Source organism: Lissotriton helveticus, chromosome 12 (assembly GCF_964261635.1).
Source record: "Lissotriton helveticus chromosome 12, aLisHel1.1, whole genome shotgun sequence".
In the NCBI taxonomy this organism is placed as follows: Eukaryota; Metazoa; Chordata; class Amphibia; order Caudata; family Salamandridae; genus Lissotriton; species Lissotriton helveticus.
Window position 1 is genome coordinate 547,010,452 of NC_136073.1, and position 20,752 is coordinate 547,031,203.

General features: G+C 44.7%; 1 protein-coding gene across 8 annotated transcripts in view; it reads left to right on the forward strand.

The window, feature by feature from the left end:
- Positions 1–20,752, forward strand: part of TERB1 (telomere repeat binding bouquet formation protein 1) — a 1,077,176-nt gene that overhangs the window by 72,947 nt on the left and 983,477 nt on the right. For all 8 annotated transcript variants that reach the window (XM_078669239.1, XM_078669238.1, XM_078669242.1 and 5 more), the window contains one exon: positions 3,928–4,038. In XM_078669239.1, coding sequence (XP_078525365.1) covers positions 3,928–4,038 — 111 coding nt within the window. The remainder of the gene's footprint in view (positions 1–3,927; positions 4,039–20,752) is intronic.

The following is a 20,752-nucleotide window of genomic DNA, read 5'->3' on the forward strand; positions in this document are numbered from 1 at the left end:
CTGCCATTCCAGGATTTCCTGATAGGATCCTCAGCTTGTTCCGAAAGGCCAGGGACCATCGATCGTTTAATGTAATCCTCCATGCAATAAGTGGAACGATCCCTCCTGCATCAGACTGTGTTAGTCTCCCTGTGGATCTGTTAGAATACTCTGAAGGTGGGGGAGACTGACCAATAAAGGCCCTGAAATTTCCATCAGAGCTGTGAACAAGCCTTGTGATTTCCAAATCGGAGTCATCACGATAAAGTTTGCTTCTTGCCACGTCGCTTGGGCCGCCACACTCGCAATCATGGTGAATGTGGGAAATGCATAGTTGACATCCACACCTGCAGGAATACATCAGTCGCTGCTGCTTCTGAATCAGTTCTCCAACTTTAGTATCTTGGTATCGGATGGTTTAGTATGGAGGTGAACAGATCTGGTTGGCATTTGCCCCATACCTTCATGAGCGCTTGTAACACTTTCGGATGCAACTTTCATGCACTAGCATCTTGAAAGTGCCTTGATTGGCAAGCCACTGTCGTATTTTGTCACCCAGGTTGCAGGTATTCAGCTGTAACTACCACATAGTTGCCCCCGGCTAAAATCCCAGAACTCTTTAGCTATTTCCGAAAGTAACCTTGACCAAGTTCCTCCCAAATGGTTTGTATAGTGTACCACATAGATGTTTTTGTTCATGAGCAGTACGCAAGATTTAATCTGGTCCTTTGTCCAACTTTTGACCGCTAGTGGCCTGCTAATTTGAGTAAATCTATCTCTTCTTCTGATCATCTTCCTCTGCTACACAAGTTCCTGCTACTGGGCCCACAGCCCAATCTGCTGTTAAATTCTATTACCAGGTCTGAAGTTGATCCAGGAATCACCCTGCTGTTTCACACTGCCATATTCTAGAGCCATCACTGTATCCCCTCTTGGGCTTCAGTTGTAAAAGCCACTTCTACCACATACTTCAGTCTTCATCTCAGATGGGAGGCTTTTAAACGTTGCGTGGTTTCGGTAATGTAGTGGTCCTGTATTATGGCCTGGATGGATGATTCCAGTAGCCCCACCATCGAAGCCAACTGTTGTACGGATATATTGGACTTCGTCAATGCATACTTCAACTCCTCGTTTATGCTCGCCATTTTTATATTCAGCAGTTTCAGAATAACTGGAATCGATTCTACAACAAAGCCCAAGAAGTTCATAGTCTGTGACAGGGTTACCTCTGGTTTGTTTTGATTGATCAAGAATCCCAAATCCAATAGTTATGAGATGGTCATCTGCAGATGTCCCCTGAGGTTGAGTGAATGTTGATCTATGATCATGATTTTGTTGAAGTACGCGCTCAACCTCACTCCTCTCATGCAGAGAAATTTCAATGCCAGTCTCAGAACTTTTGTGGCACGCCAGAGCACCCACGGTTGGCTGAAGGATATAGAACACTGAATTTGTACATCCTATGTCTTCAGAGAAACTGCATAAACCGGGAGTGGGGTTTGACATTAGGATTCATCAAGCATACTGTCTTCTAAAAATCCAGATGCCCCAGCGAGTATCCTTGTCTAAGATTATCCTGAGTACTTGAATTCCCTCCATCTTCAAATATCGGAAGGCAACCCACTCGTTCCACTCCCTGAGACTGATAACTGAATGGTATCTTTTGTCCTTCTGAACTAGAAACATGTTGCTAACAAAGATTTTAGGATGATCTACAGTAGGTAAAATGTTCCCCTTCTATTCCAGTAGGGTGATCTCCTTGTCTGGTATTTAGGAGTTATCTTCATGAGAACACGATGAGCTTTGGCATCCACCATTGCACCAGTAAGCCATAGAATTCCCATTGAAAGTCCCTGATAGTTTGAAGACCCATGCTTCTCTAGTCAACTCTCCTCACTTGTGTACAAACAGTTACCCTTTTGTCAGAGAAGGGATCACACTATTTACTTTGTGGCACTGCTACTAATGTGCAGTGTCCCTGCATGGTAAAAGTAGAAACCCAATGTGTGGAGTCTTGCTACAGGCCTCATAATCCACAGGCACTTGCAGTTATACGGCAGCAGGAGGATGAAAAGGTACAAAAGTACAAGGTACTGCTTTGTGCTAACACAAGTCAATATATATGATTATGCACAAAATATCATTGTGTACAATTAATACACAAAAAAACAATAAGCCATAAATCCCGCCCTTCCCTCATAGAGGAACCTCTGTTTACCTACCGCTATAGCACCGTATAAAGCGGAAGGAGGTTGACTAAGAAGTAGGCTTACATACGCTGTTGTGGACTGTGATTGGATGTAGGGACAGCGGCTAGGGGCAAAACCGGTAGAGGCTATTTTAAATATATACAAATCCAAGTGTATAGCAATAGCTATGTATGGTTCACCCATTTGGGGCTATAGGCCGATGGAGGGGTTGCAGAGAGTGGAGAACAAGTTTCTCAGCAATCTTTTGTCGGTCCCCTAATCAACTTCAACTTTTGCTGTACATCAAGAATTAGGGATGAGTTATATAATGGATAAATTGAAGCTAGCCCCAGTGATTTGTTGGTTAAAAACGTGGCTTAATCAACAACTTGCCCTAAATCACAGAATCATAAGGGATTATATCTCTTTGGATGGAGCTAATAAAATTACTTGGCTGTATTACATCAAGAATCTATTAGCCGATGTGGGATGCCAAGATCTTTTTGACCACCCGGATAAGATTGTGCATGCTGATCTGGTGCGGGTCACAACACAGCTCCTGAATGTGTGGTCAAGTGAGCGAGAAGAGTTGGAGTTAAGGAAACCGTCCGTTAGAGCACATTACCTTTTAAAGACTGTACCTACGATGGAACCATATTTGGAAATTGTAAATAGGCCATTCCATCGTTTGCTTTTAACTAGGTTTCGGTTTAATCTTATACACTTCTTTCTAGGTAATCCTTAAGGGTGGTGTAAACAAAATGAGCTAGGGCCTTTTACCTGTGACAATTTTTCAGCTCAAGATACCATTCATTTCACCATGTTCTGTGAACATTATAATGATATCAGAAAGAAGTTTTTACTTCCTGTTCTAAAGAGAAAGGGATTTACCCAGGTTAAACCGGCTCTAATGTACCTCCAACTCTTGAATGAGCCTTGTGAAATTTTTTATATAGCAAGTTTTTTTGTAGCAGCTGTGAAACTTAGGAATCTACGTAATTGATTGTCTTTTATCAGATTGTTTTTACATATTTATTTATGTTTTAAATCCTGCAGTGTATATTTCTGTATTATAATATGAATTTTATTAAATACTCTGGCCAAATGTATTTTGTAAGGGTCTATATTTGTATGTTCTGTACTTTTATGGTTTTATTTAACCGAATAAAGTGATTTGACTGACTGACTGACTGACTAGTGATGTTTTATTGTTATTATGGTTTGCTGGAGAATTAAGTGAAGGAGGAAAACCATAACCTTGTCTCTGATCACTGTTGTATTGATCTTCCGCTACAGTTGTGAATATATTCTATTGATTCTATTGTTCGTTAAAAAACGTTTTTACTTTTGTAATGCCATATAGGTATTTATTGTATTCAATATTTATATAGTAATTTTGGCCTTTGTGATGAGTCTGGAATTTTATTGATTATGTCAAGGAATAATTTTTGAATGAATGGTTCAAAATATAATTTTGCACATCAATGTTAGCTGATTATTAAATCGGCTTTGAATCTTATGCCAGTGTTTATTTACATTTATAAAGGTACTTTTTGTTATACACTGTCTTGTCTGAATTGCATTCCCACAGCGTGTTTTATTATGTTTCCTTCACCACATTACTTTCAATAAAATAGTAGTAGTGTAGTGCTGGCCCGCTATTTTGATCTTCACAGCGAAACACATGACTTGGAGTTGAATCTGCTTGTATCCCTTAAACAATTTTTTTTTTTATAAAGATGTTGTTTTATTTATTCAGAAATGAAGACTGATCTAAACCTACTGCTTGAATGTTTGAAATATCAAATGGATAATCCCGATTCTCAGAAGGAAGTGCTGGTTACTATTTATTCAGTCTGTCAACAGAACAGTAAGCATTTTCTTTAGAATTGGTGATATTTAATCTTGGCAAGTGTATGATATTTCATATTTTTGTTTTAAGCTTGGTTCATGTATAAAGGTTGGGGTAAAGCGATTTAACAGATTAGGGTTAAGCTAATCTTTATATTGGTTTGATTACTGCGCATCCACCAGTATGATAGGCCACCTCACATTTGGCCTTTCTATATTTATTCTTAATTCCTGCGTTATATTGACATTTTTGGTGTCCAATTCAGTTTTATTGTTAATTTCAACAGTGATTAGAGGGGACTCCAAACCTGAAGCAGGGGCACTATTCTATTGACCCTGATGGCTGTGGTCAGACCTCACACCAGCCTCCTAGGTGCGTCCACCATTTTCACAGACTGTCAACCTCCTGTGCCCTAGAGAGTCTGATGACACCCCTAGGGCTCTCCGCTCTTAGCCTTCAACTATTATATACAATTATAGACCACAGTACCTGAGCTCCAATGAGGAACTGTTGAGTTACACATTTCTGATTTATTCTTGATTCTTGTCTGTTATCTGGATTTTAGTCCTCCATGACCTGAAGTGTAGCATGTCGGTGGCTCAGTGTCCCAATGTACCTGTACCGTCAGTAATCGTGGGGGCTTCTTTCGCTCTGCTCTCCAGGTGTAGCATGTTATCTGCCTAGTACATCTGGCTTTGTTAGCAAGTAGGTGCGCAGAGGGTCCCAGACTTCTCATGGCCTAGAGGATATAGGGAGTAGCTCCACATAGGTTAATGTTTGTTCGTGCCAGAAGAGTAATGCATGAATCCATTCCATAAATTTGAGTGCCCGCCCTCTCCCCACCTGCACGCCACCTTGCGCTTTGCGAGTAGTAATCCTAGAGCTACATACTGCTTATATGCTGTGGGTATTTCTTCTGTGTATCCTAGTTGCACAGTTATGGGGGACAGATTTAGTGGGGTTAGTATAATTTGTCCCAGGGCTTCAAATACCTGGTTCCAGTAGCGTTTAATTGGCACGCATTCCCATGCAACATGCAAAAAACCTGCATGTAGCTGCCCACATCTGTCGCAGGCATCATTATCACGCAGCTGGAATTTGAACATTTTGACAGGCGTGTAATACAGTCTATGAAGGTATTTGAAGTGGATGATGCAGAGCCGGCTACTCACTGATATCTGTCCAGTTTGTTGGCAGCAGTAGTTCCACTGCTTGGCACTAAGGGGTGCGCCCAGTTCTTCTCCCATTTGTACCAGGGAGGACAACTCATCACCCTGTGTAGCGATTTGCATTCTGTGGTATATGAGAGATACTACATGTGTAGAATTTGTGCTCTGTAATAAAGGATGGAGTGGAGTCAGTGTAGGTGGTTCATCTGGAAAAGCTGGGGTGGCTGCCCTCACACTCTGTCTCAACCGAACATACATAAACAGATCTATTGCGGTGGGGTCTACATTTGAGTAAAACTGCTCTTTAGTACTGTAATCCTCGTTGATATAAAAGTCCCCCCATGTTGCAAATCGAACCTTGTCTAGTAGTTGGCGGCATTGTATTTCCTGGGTCACCTCTAGGTCGGGGTGGTGAGCATCTGGAAGCAGGGGCGAGTATATCATCTCTATGCCCAATCTTTTCGCAATTTTTTGCCGGGCTGTCACAGTGAATGCTACTGTGGTGAGGTTAGTGTCTCTCGCTCGTGTGCGTGTAGTGTAGCTATAAATCCCAACAGTGGCGTTGGTTCCATGTAACCTTGTTCGACCTCAAGGTGTGACATGTACGAGGGGTGTGAACCAATATGTCGCACAATGCGCTTTGTAATATAGTTCGAAGTCGGGAGCTTTAAACCCCCCTTGTGTGAAAGGTAGAGTCAGGGTTTTCCATTTTAGTCGAGTTTGCTTGCCTCTCCAGGCGAGCCTTATCATTTGACTTCTGAAAGGAATATTGATAAACAAATACAGCAATTTAGGGAGGATAATCAATTTCATCAGGGATATTCACCCTGCAATGGAGAGGCAATCTATCTAGTAACTGATTCTGTTAAGCATTCTATTGCTCTTCCATAGTTAGCCCGAAGCAGTTCCGCTCTATCTCTAGAGACAATTATCCCCGGGTATTTAACCTCGTCAGGGCATCATGCAATGAGGTAGTCCAGGGAGTAGGGTTGTGTCGTGTTAGTGAGTGGAAAGATCTAGGACTTCTCCCAGTTGATTTTGACCCCGGGAAGCACACCAAAGGTAATGAATTCCCTCAGTATGGGATTGAGACTAGTCTGAGGTTCCCGTACATAGAGAGTGATGTCATCGGCATATAGGGAATTCAAAATCTGTCTGGTACGATATCGGAGGGCCCATTCCTGGTGGTGCTGCTTGATCCTGGGCTTTAAAATATTTACCGCAAAATTGGCACTTTCTATCCGCTGTGTCTCTGTATTCAGTTATCTTATCTCTGCGTGTTGTTCGGGTCATTGTGGACAGCGAGTGGTCCATATCTTGCTCCAGTTGCTTTATCTCTCCCTCCAGACAATCATGCATTGACCATATGTCCTTCAGTACCCCACCATCTTTAGCAATGCATAGCCCTCTAATGGTGGCTTTGAACACCTCCCAGACCGTCGTCCTTCGCTCCACCGTAGCCAAATTGCGTTGGAAATAGTCGTGAATTTCCTAGCCGGTTTCGCTAAGGAATGCCAAACCCAATAACATATCGGGATTTAAACGCCATGCTACATGTGGGGTGTAGTTCACCAGTGGAGTGAGTCGCAGCACTACGGGAGAGTGGTCAGAGTAAGTGCGTGCAAGGTGTTCCACGTGTGTTAGCCATGTACCCAGCCCTCTGGAGACCACCCAGAAGTCCAGCCTCGACCATGCGGCATGTGCCGTTTATAGCATGTACCTTCCCTCCGTTCTGGGTACAAATAGCACCATGTGTCGATCAGGCAATTCTCAGTGAAAATGTGCTGTACTTGCCGATGGGCTTTGGTATAGTTGTGTGGCTGTGGATGTGATCTGTCTAATGCCAGTTCAAGCTTTATGTTAATGTCTCCTCCCCAAATGAGGTGGGTGTAACAAATGGCCATTATCTTCCCACAAAAGGTGGCAAAGAACAGCGGATCATCAATGTTGGGTCCGTAACAGTTGACTAATATCAGAGAGTGAGAAGCCATTTTACCTCCCATCAGGCGGGCGAACCCCGACCTGAAAGTGTGACGACTTTGTTATAGGATATCGGCTCCCTTGTCTTTGTTGGGGTGGGAGAGGTTAGCCTCCTCCCTTCGCGCTCCTCATTTTCCGAGCAGATTTAAGAAAGCTTTTGGCATCATGGGAGGCACCTCCCAGTCCGAACTCCTCGCAGTAGTTAGCGAATCCCGCTTTCCTATGCATGCGGCTGGTGGGTGCTTATCTCCATCACAGGCCTCTAGTTTCGGATCCCAAGATGGCCCTGTTTGGGTCCTCGCATCCTGGCCCCAGAGTGTACGTCACTGCCAGCGCAGGAGGGCCTGTCTGCCCCGACGTCCTCTGTCGCGGCCCCCAGTGTCGGCGCAAGCACACAGACAGGTGGCAGCGTGCTCAGGCTCTGCACGCCCATTGCACACTGGTTGCACTCTCATGTACCTCCATGGGCCTCACCAACTCAGCCCTGACAAACACACGCTGATTGCTCAGGCTCTCAGGCAGAATGTCGCGTAGAACCGAGGTATCTTGTTCCGGGCACCTTCCGACTTTCAATTTTGTGGATTTTTAATGTCGGAGCCTCGGTTAGAGCAGGATAATGGCTGATTGTCAATCCTCGGCCGCCGGAGCCTCGCGGTCGTGCAGCCATATTGCGTGTGTGCCCTCTAGTGCCCCTCACACTCCCATTTTCATAGAGAGAGTGCATCGTACTAGGCCAGTGGGTGGACAGCTCTTCACCACTGCACCTGGGGTGGACCACCATTTATAAACCTGAGGAGTAGTCGACCCCTCCCTGTACATACACTGGGTTGCCTATTTATGAATGTCGATACCTTGCTGCACAGGGCACCCTACACCCACCATAGTCCTCCTACCCTGACAGCAAGAATCTAAGCGCATAAGAGAGCAAACCGGGGGGCTACAACCAGGATTCATACATTAAAACCACCACGTAAGATGAAAGAGGATGACACTTAAGTAATGTATGGGGGAAGCCATTACTAGATTCATGGGGGTCCACAGCCTATTTCTAGAGATCTACTTCTTCAGGTCTTTCAGGAACTTAAAGAGGATATCAAGAGTGTCAAAACTGATCTTCAACATGACCTACGGGCCATTCAGCAAGATACTAAGGATCTGGGGTAAGACTCCCCAAGCTAGGAAGACCTCTATTGATAAACAAGCAGAGAAAGCGAAGTCCTACATAAATGAATCCTCCAGCTCGATGATCAGTACATCCTCATGCAAGAAAAATGTGAGGACCTCAAAAACAGGTCTCATCTCAGCAATACTTGCATGCAAGGCATCCCTGACATTGGCCTTCTGAGGTAAGTCTCAGACCTCTTTGACACTGACCTCGAAAGAACAGATTGTGACACCATTACCGTAGACAGACCCCTCAGAGCAACTTCTCGTGCACAAAGCTAGGAAGCACACGCGTGACGTCCTGACCCATATCTTCTTCTGCTCAGATAAAAAAGCAGGTATGATCAAAGCATGCCAAAAGGGTACCCTAAACTTCCATGGCACATAACTGCTTCTCATGCAAGACCTCTCAGCAACAGCACTTGCAGAATGATGAGCATTCAAGCCCATCAGAAACAATCTCTTTTTTTCTCAGCACAAATACAGATGGCCCACTCTTTCCACATTCTCTTCATCAGAAGGCTGCACACTGACAATGGGTTTGCTCAGGGAGGCAAATCAGGTACTAGAACTGCTTTCAGTGGGTGTGGACAACCAGCTTTAGGGAGCCTAGGTGCCACCAACAGCCCGTGAGTTTATTTATTTATTTATAAAGTGGACAGTTGCATGACGCCCCAGAGGACACCAATCAATCCAGTGCAAACCAAATTGAAGCAAGACCCAGTTATTATAGCACTTACGAAAAATGATGGCTGGAAAGATGATTAGAGCCACGGTCTGGGTCTCTGCCAAACCCATTCTGACCTGTGGGCTCACCCCGCTATCGGTCGAAACACTGTATTTTCTTTTGCTTGATTGTAGCCAGGCGGCAGGACTGGGCTTATGTTGTGAACACAGCAGAGAACCTCTTCTCCAAAGTATTTACTATGGACCGCATAGTAAACCACACACCTTGATTGCTATACTTTACCTTGTTTCTGGTTTCAGTTGTAAACTTTTTCCAATTTGGGTTAAAGTGGGGAGTGGGAAATATCGACCACCAGAAGGGGGACAAACACACTGCTAGCCATAAAGACAACATAATGACAACTGGACAAACAACCCTGAAGATCTTAACCTATAACATTAGCGGTATTAACAACCTCTCAAAGAGGCTAAGCATCTTAAAGGGAACTGAAGGCGGCAGGTGCTGAAATCTGTCTCCTTCAGGAAACTTATCTTCTTGGGGCATACAAAGCCAAACTGAGGTCTCAACGTTGACCTCTCCAGTACCACACAACTGCCCAAGCTAAGAAAGCAGGAGTGGTGATTATCCTTAATCGTAGCACTTACTTTACTGAACATGATCACAGGACTGACAAACAAGACAGATGGACGGGGATCTACGATCTCTAGGAGTGTAACCAGATTACCCTGGCATCTATTTACAACCTGAACTCTGGCCAAGACGGATTCTTGAGGTATACTCTTCAGATCCTTGCTGACTTCACAGTGGGCCCCCGATACCTGAGGAGACTTCTATATAGTCCTGAATGAAGCATTAGGGGGACCCCAGAACTATCCCTTGAGGGTCATGTTTGGCTCAAAGGCTTGGCCTTGGTGAATGCATGGCTCACCCTACACCCACTAACAGTAAACTGCACCTACTATTTCTCAGCTTCAGCACATATGCTAGGATTGCCTTTATATTATTAGATAACAGATAAGAACACTTACTAGCAGATGCCCACCAACTCCTTCAGACTCTCTCGGACCATGGCTCTGTAGCTTTTCTCTTTTTTTCATTATAAAGTTCTCTTTATTTTGATTTTCAGATAGCGAGAACAGAGCAGTCATACACAAGTTTAGCAAAACCCCTCCATCACTTACACCCTAACCCCATGCTCTATTTTCCCACAGAGACTGCAATTACCATTATGTAGCGTAGTTGTTGGTATGTTAATCCCTGCAGACCACCATTAGTGTACGGTTGTTCTTCTCCATCCAAAAGGTTGCCAGATTCCAGTCACAATATATCTTCTCTCTCTCTCCATTGCCTCCAGATTGTGTTGTATTTTTGTGGGCAGCCTCTGGACCATTACACCGCTTCTTTGGCCAGTAAACAGCAGTGCCTCCATCTTAACCATTCTGAAATGGGGAGAACTTGCTAGATCTCCAGTAGGCTGCGATTCTTTGCTTAACCAGCATACAACCAATCTCCCCCATTAACTTTTGCCCTGGTTCCCTCCCACCCTGGGAGGCGTCCCAAGGTTGCCAGTTTTGGGTCACAGTTTATTGGGATTCTGATCACCGCTTCCGGTGTGCGAAATATCAAATCCCAGTATCTGGTGGGGGCACTTGTGGAACACGCCCTTATTGAAAAGTCTGGTGCGCGACCGCCGAGTGCATCCCATCGGCAGGATCGGATACGTCTATCAAATGAGCCCGCATTCCTCTTTCCCTGCTGTGGCCAGGGTTACTTCTGAGTCTTCCTCTTTTGCAACCATTCGGGTGGGGTGGTGGGTTTCCTGGTAGCATCATGCCTCCTGTAGTGAATGTCTTGGCTGTAAGTGATGCTGCAATGATGGGTGGAACTTCCTTTTCCATAGCCCAATCCGTCATGGCCACCTTCCCATTGATTCCTGTGGGGTTTTCACATTCTAAGATTTAGGGAATTACTTCCTTGACTTATTCTTTCCTTCCAGGTCATTTTTCCCTTTATAAATCTCTCGAAAATATCCTCCAGTGCGTCGCAATGCTCCTGGATGTTTCTGTTTTGGTTTTTCCTGGCCTTTCATACCACTATCGTGGGGATGAATACCGGAGTTTTTTTCTGTTTCATGCTTTTTCTTCCTGTTGGTTTCTTTAAAGGGCCCATTCCAGCTTTGTGTTCCCATCATTGACTGGCAAGGTGGCTTCCAGAGGTAATCGTCCAAGCTTCATATTCAGAACTTTGAAACCCAGACATCTAACTTTGTGCCCAGCTCTCAATAGTATCCCTGTATCACCCGACATTCCCACACAACATGCGTCAGAGTGCCGCTAGCACATCCGCAGCGAAGCCATTGGGCCAATGCCCAATCACATTTTCCACCATCTCACTGGGGAATAGTGCATTCTATGGAAATATTTAAACAGGATATGTCTCAGAAAGGGTGGTATCACCAATTATTGAGCTGCAATTTCCTCTTCTTCCAGAGGTCCCAGGTCAGACTCACAATGCTCTCTTAATGTGGTCATCAGATCTGGAATATTACACACCAAGGTCTTGTATAGGCAGGAGATGCCTTTCCCCCCGATTGCCAACATCGTAAGTCTGACCTCCAAAGCCCTATGATATGGGGATGTCTTGGCACTCAGTCTATACTTATCCAACCCATGACAAAGCTGTAAGTAGAAAAAGAATTGTGATTTACACAGGTCTTAGTTGTAGCAAGCTGGCTCCGCATCTACTACACCAATGTAAGTTATAGTGTGCACAGAGTCCAGGGAATCTCCAGAGATATAGCTGAGGCTAAATTAGGTAAGTACTAACAGCTCTCTTTGTGGTAGTGTGGGCGAGAAGGTAGGCCTATCCAGAGGGTGTGTTAAGCATTTGTTGTATTCACTCAATCAAGACTGATTCACACTCGCGGAGACTGAATCTAGACCAATTGGGTACGTATAAAAAAGGTATACTTGTATTTTATTTATAGAACCAAGCAGGACTTGGTACAGGTAGGTAAAATATACTTTCAATTGTAGGCCTTTACACAAATGCAATTGAGGATGGATTTGCAGTTGTTACAAGTTTGTGTCACTGTAAAATGCAGTTTGATTTACACAGTATGCCTAAATGCCACACCTTAGGATCTCACAATACACGGTAAGTAAGACTTTATATACTTTGCAATTTAGTTATCTTTTCTCCATACAAACATCAGTTCAACACTTAGAACATTTTAGGCCCCAAAATCTCTTAACATGGGTTCCTATGGGAGAAAAAGTGTTAGCAGTTTCTCAGGTAAGTACCCAACTTACAAGCAGGAGTTTTGGGGGTTAGGGCCAAGGTTACTCACGGTTTAGATGGGCACTCGAGTTGCACCACCAGCGACACTGGGGCCGCCAGGTGCAGAGTGCAGGGGCCCAATGTTATCCAGTGGGGCTAAGGGGGCCTTCGGTTAGGGACTGCTGATGAGCATGCCACGCAGGTGTGGGAGCAAAACTCCTAGGGTTAAGGTCAGCACTGCAGGGGCCAATGACCAGCACAGGAGGTGTACCACCAGCGGCTCTGGTACGGTAGGGTGCAAAACGGACATCGAGGACCCTGTGCTTTTTAGCGGAGACCTTTGGTTCTGCTAAGTTGCAGCAGGTTTGGGCAGAGAGACATCCTGAAGGTGAACACCGGCTGGAGAGGTAAGTTGGGTTCTTGGGGGATGCCTGGACACCGTTGGTTAGGCGACCCAAGGCCATGGGGCGTTTGGTGCAGGGGTGTCTTCTGGTGTCAGGTTTTCTTATCAGCTCCGGTCGCGGTCGGGGGACCCTTCAGGTTGAGGCTACAGCCGTCGTCTTAAAGCTTGAGGGAGGTCGGTGATCCCCAGATCCCAGGTCAGGACTGCGGGGTAGACCTTGTGATGTTGGGCCACTCAATCTCGGGCCGTGGGCGTCCGGTGCAGAGTGGTGCAGAATCGCAGAGTCACTGGAATCCAGATTCTGTGGGTAAGTCTTTGCTTGAGCTAATCCAGTGCTCACGGGAGACATTCTATAAGATGGTTGCAGTGCAGGTCCTCCAGGCTCTTGAGGTTGTTGGCTGCTGGTCTTGCTGGGGTTCTTGCTGTAGGCAGGTCGTTGACGGGACAGACTGGTAGGGCTGGGCCAAAGCAGTCGGTGTCCTCTTCTTCCTGGGTCAGTCCGGCTCCTCGGTCCTTCTTTCTTCCTCGAATCTGAGGAGGCAAGGTTCAGGGTTGCTCCTAAATACTAGATTTAGGGGCAATAAGGTTGTGTGTAGGTCGTGACCAATGGGTCCTTGCCAAGGGGTGGGTACACCCCCTATTATGACACCCTCCAGTGAGAGGGGACATGAGCCTCTCCCTTATTGGCTGAGTCCCCCATCTTCAAAAATTAGAGCACTGAGATGTGTTGCTTTACCTCACCTCCTCCACCTGAGGGGTGGGGTCGGCAAAGTTGGACACACTTCTCTTCCTAGATTGGTTTTCCTGCCGATTCTCCCACCCAAAGTTGGGGCCAGAACTGGTGGGATCCAGTTGCTGGGGGGCAGCAAAAGGCAGGAACAGCTTCCAAGGGTGGCAGGTCTTTGAATCCTCCACTTTCGTGGACCCAGCCCATCCTGGGGGAGAAGGCATGACACCTCTGCCAGGAGGGGCTTTGTTTGTGGACCCAGAGAGCGGACACTCTCTACCCAGGGGTCCAGAAACCTGTCTGCTGGTGGCAAATGGCGGGCAGCCAATGAGGAACCACACCAGGGCTGGTCGATTTTCACAGGGGCATCTCCAAGATGCCGTCTTAGTGCATTCTTCATTAAATCCAACACTGGCATCAGTGTGGGTTTAATGTGCTGAGAAGTTTGCTACAGAATTTTCCAGTTTTTAGTAATGTCTACGAATGGGCTTAGACACTGTAGGGGTACAGGACTCATGCCACTGTACCTTGGCCTCAGGAAGTGGGTTTCAGGCATGTATGCCATGTCGACTTATCAGTTTTCTCTGCACCAAAAAATGCAGCCTGCAATGGCAGTGTGTGGGTGTTAAGGTACAGGGCCTCTAAGGGTGACACAATAGGTGCTGCAGGCCGTAGAGGCCTTCCCTGGTCACAGTGCCCTTGGTACCCATTGTACCTTTTACAAGGGGCTTCCCTGTGGCCAGAGATGTGCCAATTGTGGGTACAAAGGTACAGTCTTGGGAAATACCACAATCCCTGGGAACCTGATTTGCGGAGACCCAGGGCACATCAAGTCAGGTTGCATCAGATGTCAGGCAAAAAGGTGGGGGTACCATGCAAAAAGGGACACTTCCCATAGTAGTCGGCTGCCAATTGTTCATATGATATCATGTGATCTGTCCGCCAGACATCTCCCTGTTTGGAGATTCCTAGTCTATCCAAGTTTTGGAAGCCTTGACGCCCCGCTGTTTCGGCAAGCCATATGCTCATCTACAGCAGCCTCTCCTTGGTGAACACCTTTTGTCAACCCTACCCATGTAGTGCCTCTCTCCAACTAATAATGGGGATGGCCGTTAGTGCTAGGAGATCTGGCGGATGGGCCTCTCCATACAACAGGGACCCTTGAGCTTTGCCAGTAGGGGCAGTTTGTTTAAGTCTTGTGTCCAGGTCGTCTCCGAATATCCACTCACGAATCAGAAGGGCCTGGGCCACCTAGTAGTACAATTTCAGGTCTACTGCCCCCAGCCTCCATCATAGGGGAGATTGTATACAATTCTTGTGGGAGACTTTCGGGGCCGAAATCCAACACCCCCTTACCAACGTAGTAATTGATGCTGGCCTGCAAAACGATGAACCAGTATATATAGCAGTTGAGGAAGTGCCCCCATTTTAAAGAGGGCTATAGCCATTTTAAAGAGGGCTATAGCCCCCTCATATTCAAGGAGAGGCTGCTCCATCCTACTACATATGTCCCTTAATTTTCTGATGCAAGGGGGAGATATTGTGTTCCTAGCAGTCCTCAGGGTCCCTGGTTATTTGCTCCCCAGGTATTAGAATGCCCTGGTTACAGATCGAATTGCCTGGAATCCTGTTGGCAATTCACTAACAGGATTATAGCTGCCTCACCACATGTTACACTCAGGCCAACGGCCTTGCCATAGATCTCCAGCATATGGACCCGCCGTGGGATCGATTGATGCTGAATATATAGGATGACATCGTCTGCGTACATAGAAATTTGGTCTTCCCAGGTCCCTCTCCCACCTCAGGTCCCATTGTTGCGTATCCCTTCTGATCTATTCGGCAAGGGGCTCAATGATAAGGGCAAATAGGAGAGAAGAGAGGGGACAGCCCTGACGGGTCCCTCTACCAATGTGAAATTGTCCAGAGAAGATGCTTCTGAAGTAAACTTTTGCCCATATTTGTGTACAATAACTTCCCATAGGCGCAAAATATAGGGTCCAAATTTGTCCTCCAGAATAGTTTGCAAGAAGTCCCATTGAACTGAATCAGAGGCCTCTCAAAGTTTTAACAGCATTAAGGCCATTGGATAAGATATATAGCTCAGATCAGCTATTGCCTTGTTCAGCCTTCTGAGACAGTATTGGGTGCCCTTGGTCGGCATGATACCATTTTGATCATATTTCTATATTCTGTTTTGCATCTCTGGCAGGGTAGCCTTAGCTCCCCCAACAGCTTCAATTTAAGGCTTCTCAGGCCCCTTCCAGATGACGGAGGTGCTCTTCCATCCCTGTCTGAACCAGGAGTTATACAATTTACCCAATTTGCTGCTCAAATGTTTTAATCTCTTTGTCTTTCTTCCTGCCAGCTATGTATTCTGTTATTTTCCATGAGTACCACTTCTCCAGTACTATATCTTTTATAGATTCACTTGCTTGAATCTTCTCCGTTGTCATGGTGGTAGTCCCATGGTAACAGTATTAAAAGCAGTGCTAAATGCTTACCATTATTCTCTGTTGTAAAACCAATACATATTGTTAGCCTATTCACATTGTTTTAAAGCATCCAAACTTCAACCAATCAGAGCTCAGACTCAGAAGCCCTCAACCCCAGCAGAGCCAGCATCCCACAGATTTCTAACCGGACATCGTGCGATAGGGAGTCTCCCTGAGCTCTGCTCAGTCATAGTGTTTCTCTTATAACCTTTTGACTTGCAATTCTTCAGTTCATCTCCAGCTATCCAGGAACATATAAGGTACAGTCTGAGAGTGTTTTCTGACTACATTTTACCAGAATGCCTGAGTCTAAAAAAAAGGCTGTTCAGGCTTTTCAAGACTTATGGAAAATCCAGGCTATATGCTGAGGAACCCCACAAGAAGTGTCTGTATCCAAGCCATAAACCCAAAGACTGCAAGTACTGCCGTACTTTTTCTCCCAAAACTCTCAAAGACTGCTTCTGTGGCTACAGAAGAAGACAATTCACTCTTATTTGGATTCTGAGGAAGAGGAGAGGCCTCATACCACCTCAAGAACTAGTAAGGATGGCGGTTTGTCATACTCTGATAGACTCAAAAAGATCAATGTAAGTGTAAAAGATCAATTTCTCACAGCAGAGTGGCTAGCATTGAAAAAGTTAAAAGGAGCCGACTGGCCCTTCTTCTAAATAAAAGCCTCACTCACCATCCTTATCTGCCTCTGATACTCAGTTCAAAGGGCCGTCTCTCATCTCCTTGGTGACTGGGACGCCCATTGCGTAGCAGAAAAATTACAATTAGGATTCCTGCAATTAGTAACAGGATTAGCGGAAGTTCTCCAAAAATGCTTCCAAACACGGAGGGTATGAAGACTGGAATCACTCCGAAGACTAGCTGAAAGGAGCTTAACAGTCCTGTACCTATGGTCTTAAATAAGTGTACTATACCTGTTGTATCAGACATTTTAAAGATACCTTGTACCATTTCTGTGAAATAGAAAGGGCACTTTGTTCGTACAAGTGCCTGTATCTCAGCTGAGGACCTTGCGACCTGAAGATCAAAAGTCTCGGGGCGGAGGTTAAGGGCATGGTTTTCTGTAAAAGCATGGCTTTCATTTGGCTCAGAGTATCAAACCGTATTAAGAAAACATTCAACAAAGGCAATAACGGCGCCTCCTGGACTGTGTGGGTAGGTGGAAACAATACTTCCATACAGCAAGTAACCCTGGAGTCTACAGTGATAAGATATGCGATGCCCGGAAGCATCCCACTACAACCTTGATCATTCAGCATCAAGTAACTCCCATTTGAGAGCATCTTGAGCACCGGATTAATCATGGCAGACGGGGACCTTTTCAAATGACAGGATAGGTTCGCAACTGAACCGTTACAGGCCCTGTGAAGCATGATGTCCTGGAATGTGAGAGATCCACTTAAAGAGTTTTCGCAGTTTGTACCGCCTAGAAACACTTTCATGTCCCTGTATCTGGCAACAGCACAGCACTCGGCTCTCGGCACTCCGCGCTTCAACCGAGCGTGCCAACATTTCTGTTTTTTTTACGGCAGTACCCGCCTGTCCATGTGAATTTTCATTACTTTGGGCTAAATCCTGACGTTAGACGGCCCATTGTGGTTTTCCACCACCCGATGCCTTGCTCAGGACCGGGTCGGAAGTAACACCGGTCCCCCGATACCGCTACTATCTTATTTATTCAGCCCTGAGAGTCACGGGTACCCACCCGTTTCACGAAACACGTGTCGGCTGTTTTTTCCTTTGGATTTCCTCTTGAATGAGGATCACAACCGTATATAAAACCAAGAAAACCAACTTTTGTTTATCGGTCTTGTTTCCTTACTCTTAATACTCTCATTACAAAGACTGTGATACTTGCACTTTACATGTGTTACAAAAACTAACGTTACGTGTGCTTTGGACTCAGTATTTATTTTCATGTCCCCACTCCTGCATCGAAATCTGTATGGCACTTCCCAAGATTCCTTGATGAATTCCCTACCCACTGCTTCATATCTGCCTGCCTGTTGTTGTTCTAGGCAATTCTGAAACTGGAAAGTTGTGACCGGTAATGTTATATGGCCATGAATTAACCATTCTGTCGATGGTGACTCTGCCACAGTGAAAGGTAACTGGTCCAGTTTTTCAATACGCAGCATTGTGTATTTTGCTCTCCTTTGTGCCATAGTTATCTATTTTCAGTTAGATTGCATGCAGAGAACAAGGACGGACTGTTAATTAGGGCTCCCGGTTTTATAGTATTTATATTTTTGTCATTTCCGTCTGTATTTATCCATATTTCTTTTTTGCTAAATTTCCCGGTATTTATCCAGATTTATTTTAGATTTTGTGAAAAAGTTAAGCTAAAATGTGTATATTTCTGCATTTATTTAACCAGTTAATGTGCACTCGTGCCTCCACGCCTGACAGGTTTCAATGATATATACACAGTCAGATGGTAAAATATTGTTGAGAGATTTTCCAGATTTCATTATAAACAGAATATAAGAAACATTTCTGACTTGGCTTTTGGGGCCCAATAAAAAATACCCTTAGATCCCTTAGATCAACAGTCCCTCAGATCCACGTCTTCTGATAGTAAGGATAAGTGTTGTTTTACCTGGGACAGTGTCAAGGTTTTTAGCCAATCGAGGCATAACTTCCTAACACTGTATGATGCCACCATCCCCGGATGTTCTTGTTGTACATAGCCTTAGTCCGGCCTATGGATTCTATAACCTTCGGTGGTACCTCTGAATGTTGTCTGACTTCTATTTGTGTCTGTAGGCCAAACTAACCATCCCTTCAAATTGGGTCTGATGAATTATAATGTATGCTGTCATCTACTGTATCCCCAACATGTGTTGTAGAGTTTTGTCACCCCTCAAAGTGTGATGGTGAGGGAATCCAAGATGAGTTCAAGTCTTTGTTCTTGGCTAGTCCAAGACTTGAGGTCTGTTGCACAGTGTCATTTAGAAATATTTTTTGCTGTGGAATGAGGCACGCTCAAAACAGTGCTCCTGTTCCCTGAACTTGCCACCCTTTGAACCCCAGACTGGTTTTATGTCTTTGGTGTCCTATAAACACTATGGACATAACATAGACATAAGTCGAAACCCTGTTCAGACAGTTGGGAAATAAAGGATGCAGAGTAAATCTGTTTGGTGTTAGTTAGCATATTTTTCTGTGTAGTTGTAGGTGCAACCTTATAGTAATATGAGGTTAGGTCAGATGTGTTAAACCCTGAAAAATAAGAAAACATCTGTGCAAACGTTCTCAAACTACTTTTCAACGGTGTTGGGCTATGTTCCCATTGGTATATAAAAATTTTTGTGAGATACTGGATTTATGTAAAAAGTGATGACTATAATCTTGGTAACAGTACATTGTTTTATAATCCGATGTGTCCTCTAACATTTCAATGCTTTAAAATGCAGCGGATTGTTCTAAATCAGACAACATATAATGTACAGATTCAAAGTCCCAATCATCAGAAAATGAACTGGAGGTAATGATATAATTTAAAGAAACTTTAAATACATGAGGTATTTTCAAAAGTTCAATAGGACCAAATACATCATATGAAACTCTGTCCCAAACTATTCCATCAGGAATTGGAACAGCTGTAATGTTCACGAAGGACGCGTTTCTTTGTTCATGATCGGATGATGTATGAGGTTTCAGGACCAAGTTCCCATTTGATACTGCACAGCGTTCTGGGAGATAATTTTCATTCATGAGTAAGCAAAAGACAGTCACTAGGCCAATCCAGAATAGAAAAACCTGTATTCCAGTTATTATCCAGAGCTGTAGCCGTGAAACTAGGTATGTCTTTTTCAGAAAAATTTAGAATTCATGAAGTTGTTGTTCATGAAGTTGTTGTTTACGGGAAACTTGAGCTGGCGTTGTTTCAGGTTCACTAGGATCCAGAGGGAAGGTTTCAAAATCGATGAAGTAGCCAGATGCAGTTCGATATATTTTTTCTAGGTCAGCAGTTTTTGTTGAACTGGCAGACGTCTCTTGTAGAGGCATATTGATGTTGATATCGGGGTTATGCCGAATCGATATTTGTCTTTCATTAGTGTTTTGATGTTCTATTTCAACTGGAACGAGTTCCATTTCATTGTTGCAAATTCCATTATTTTGTATTGGTGACTCTTAAAATGTTATGAGTCTTTCTGTCTGAACTTCCTGTATGGTAGCGAGAGGAAAGCGTTGGCTACCCAGGAGCCCATGAGGCCTACTATTCAGTATCGGCCACATAGTGTGGTTTTATCAGATCGGTGGAGAAAAATCTCTTCTTTTTTTTCCGGCAAGAGACGGAATAAGTACTGTTCTTGTTCCTTTGACAGCCAGGACAAGTACAAGCTTTCTGTATGATGGCCCAAATTCTTTATAGTTCCCAATCTTTTCTCTGACTGGATCTCCGACTTTAGGGATCCAGGCAGGTCTTGCCGTGACTGAGTTGACTTCTCCAGTGGCGGTGCGCTTCACTTGCACGTTGCTTTGTAGTGCCCGGAATTCATTGAGATCCTGTAAAACGCCAAACATTTATTGATGTCAAATGGTTTTTCATCCGCCACTGTGCTTTCACAATCAAGATCAGGTACCTACATTCTCGTGCCAAATAGGACTTCGTAAGGAGTGACTCCTCCTAGGGAACTTCTTGGCATATTCTTAAGAGCCCTCTGGACCTCATATAAGTGATTGATCCAACTACCACCCAAATTCTAATACTCTTGCTGTTAAAGATTGCTTTAGGTCTCAGGTTTTCCTCTCCACAACCGAATTTCCCGTGGGATGGTACGGAGAGGAGTACCGCAATGCAACACCCAA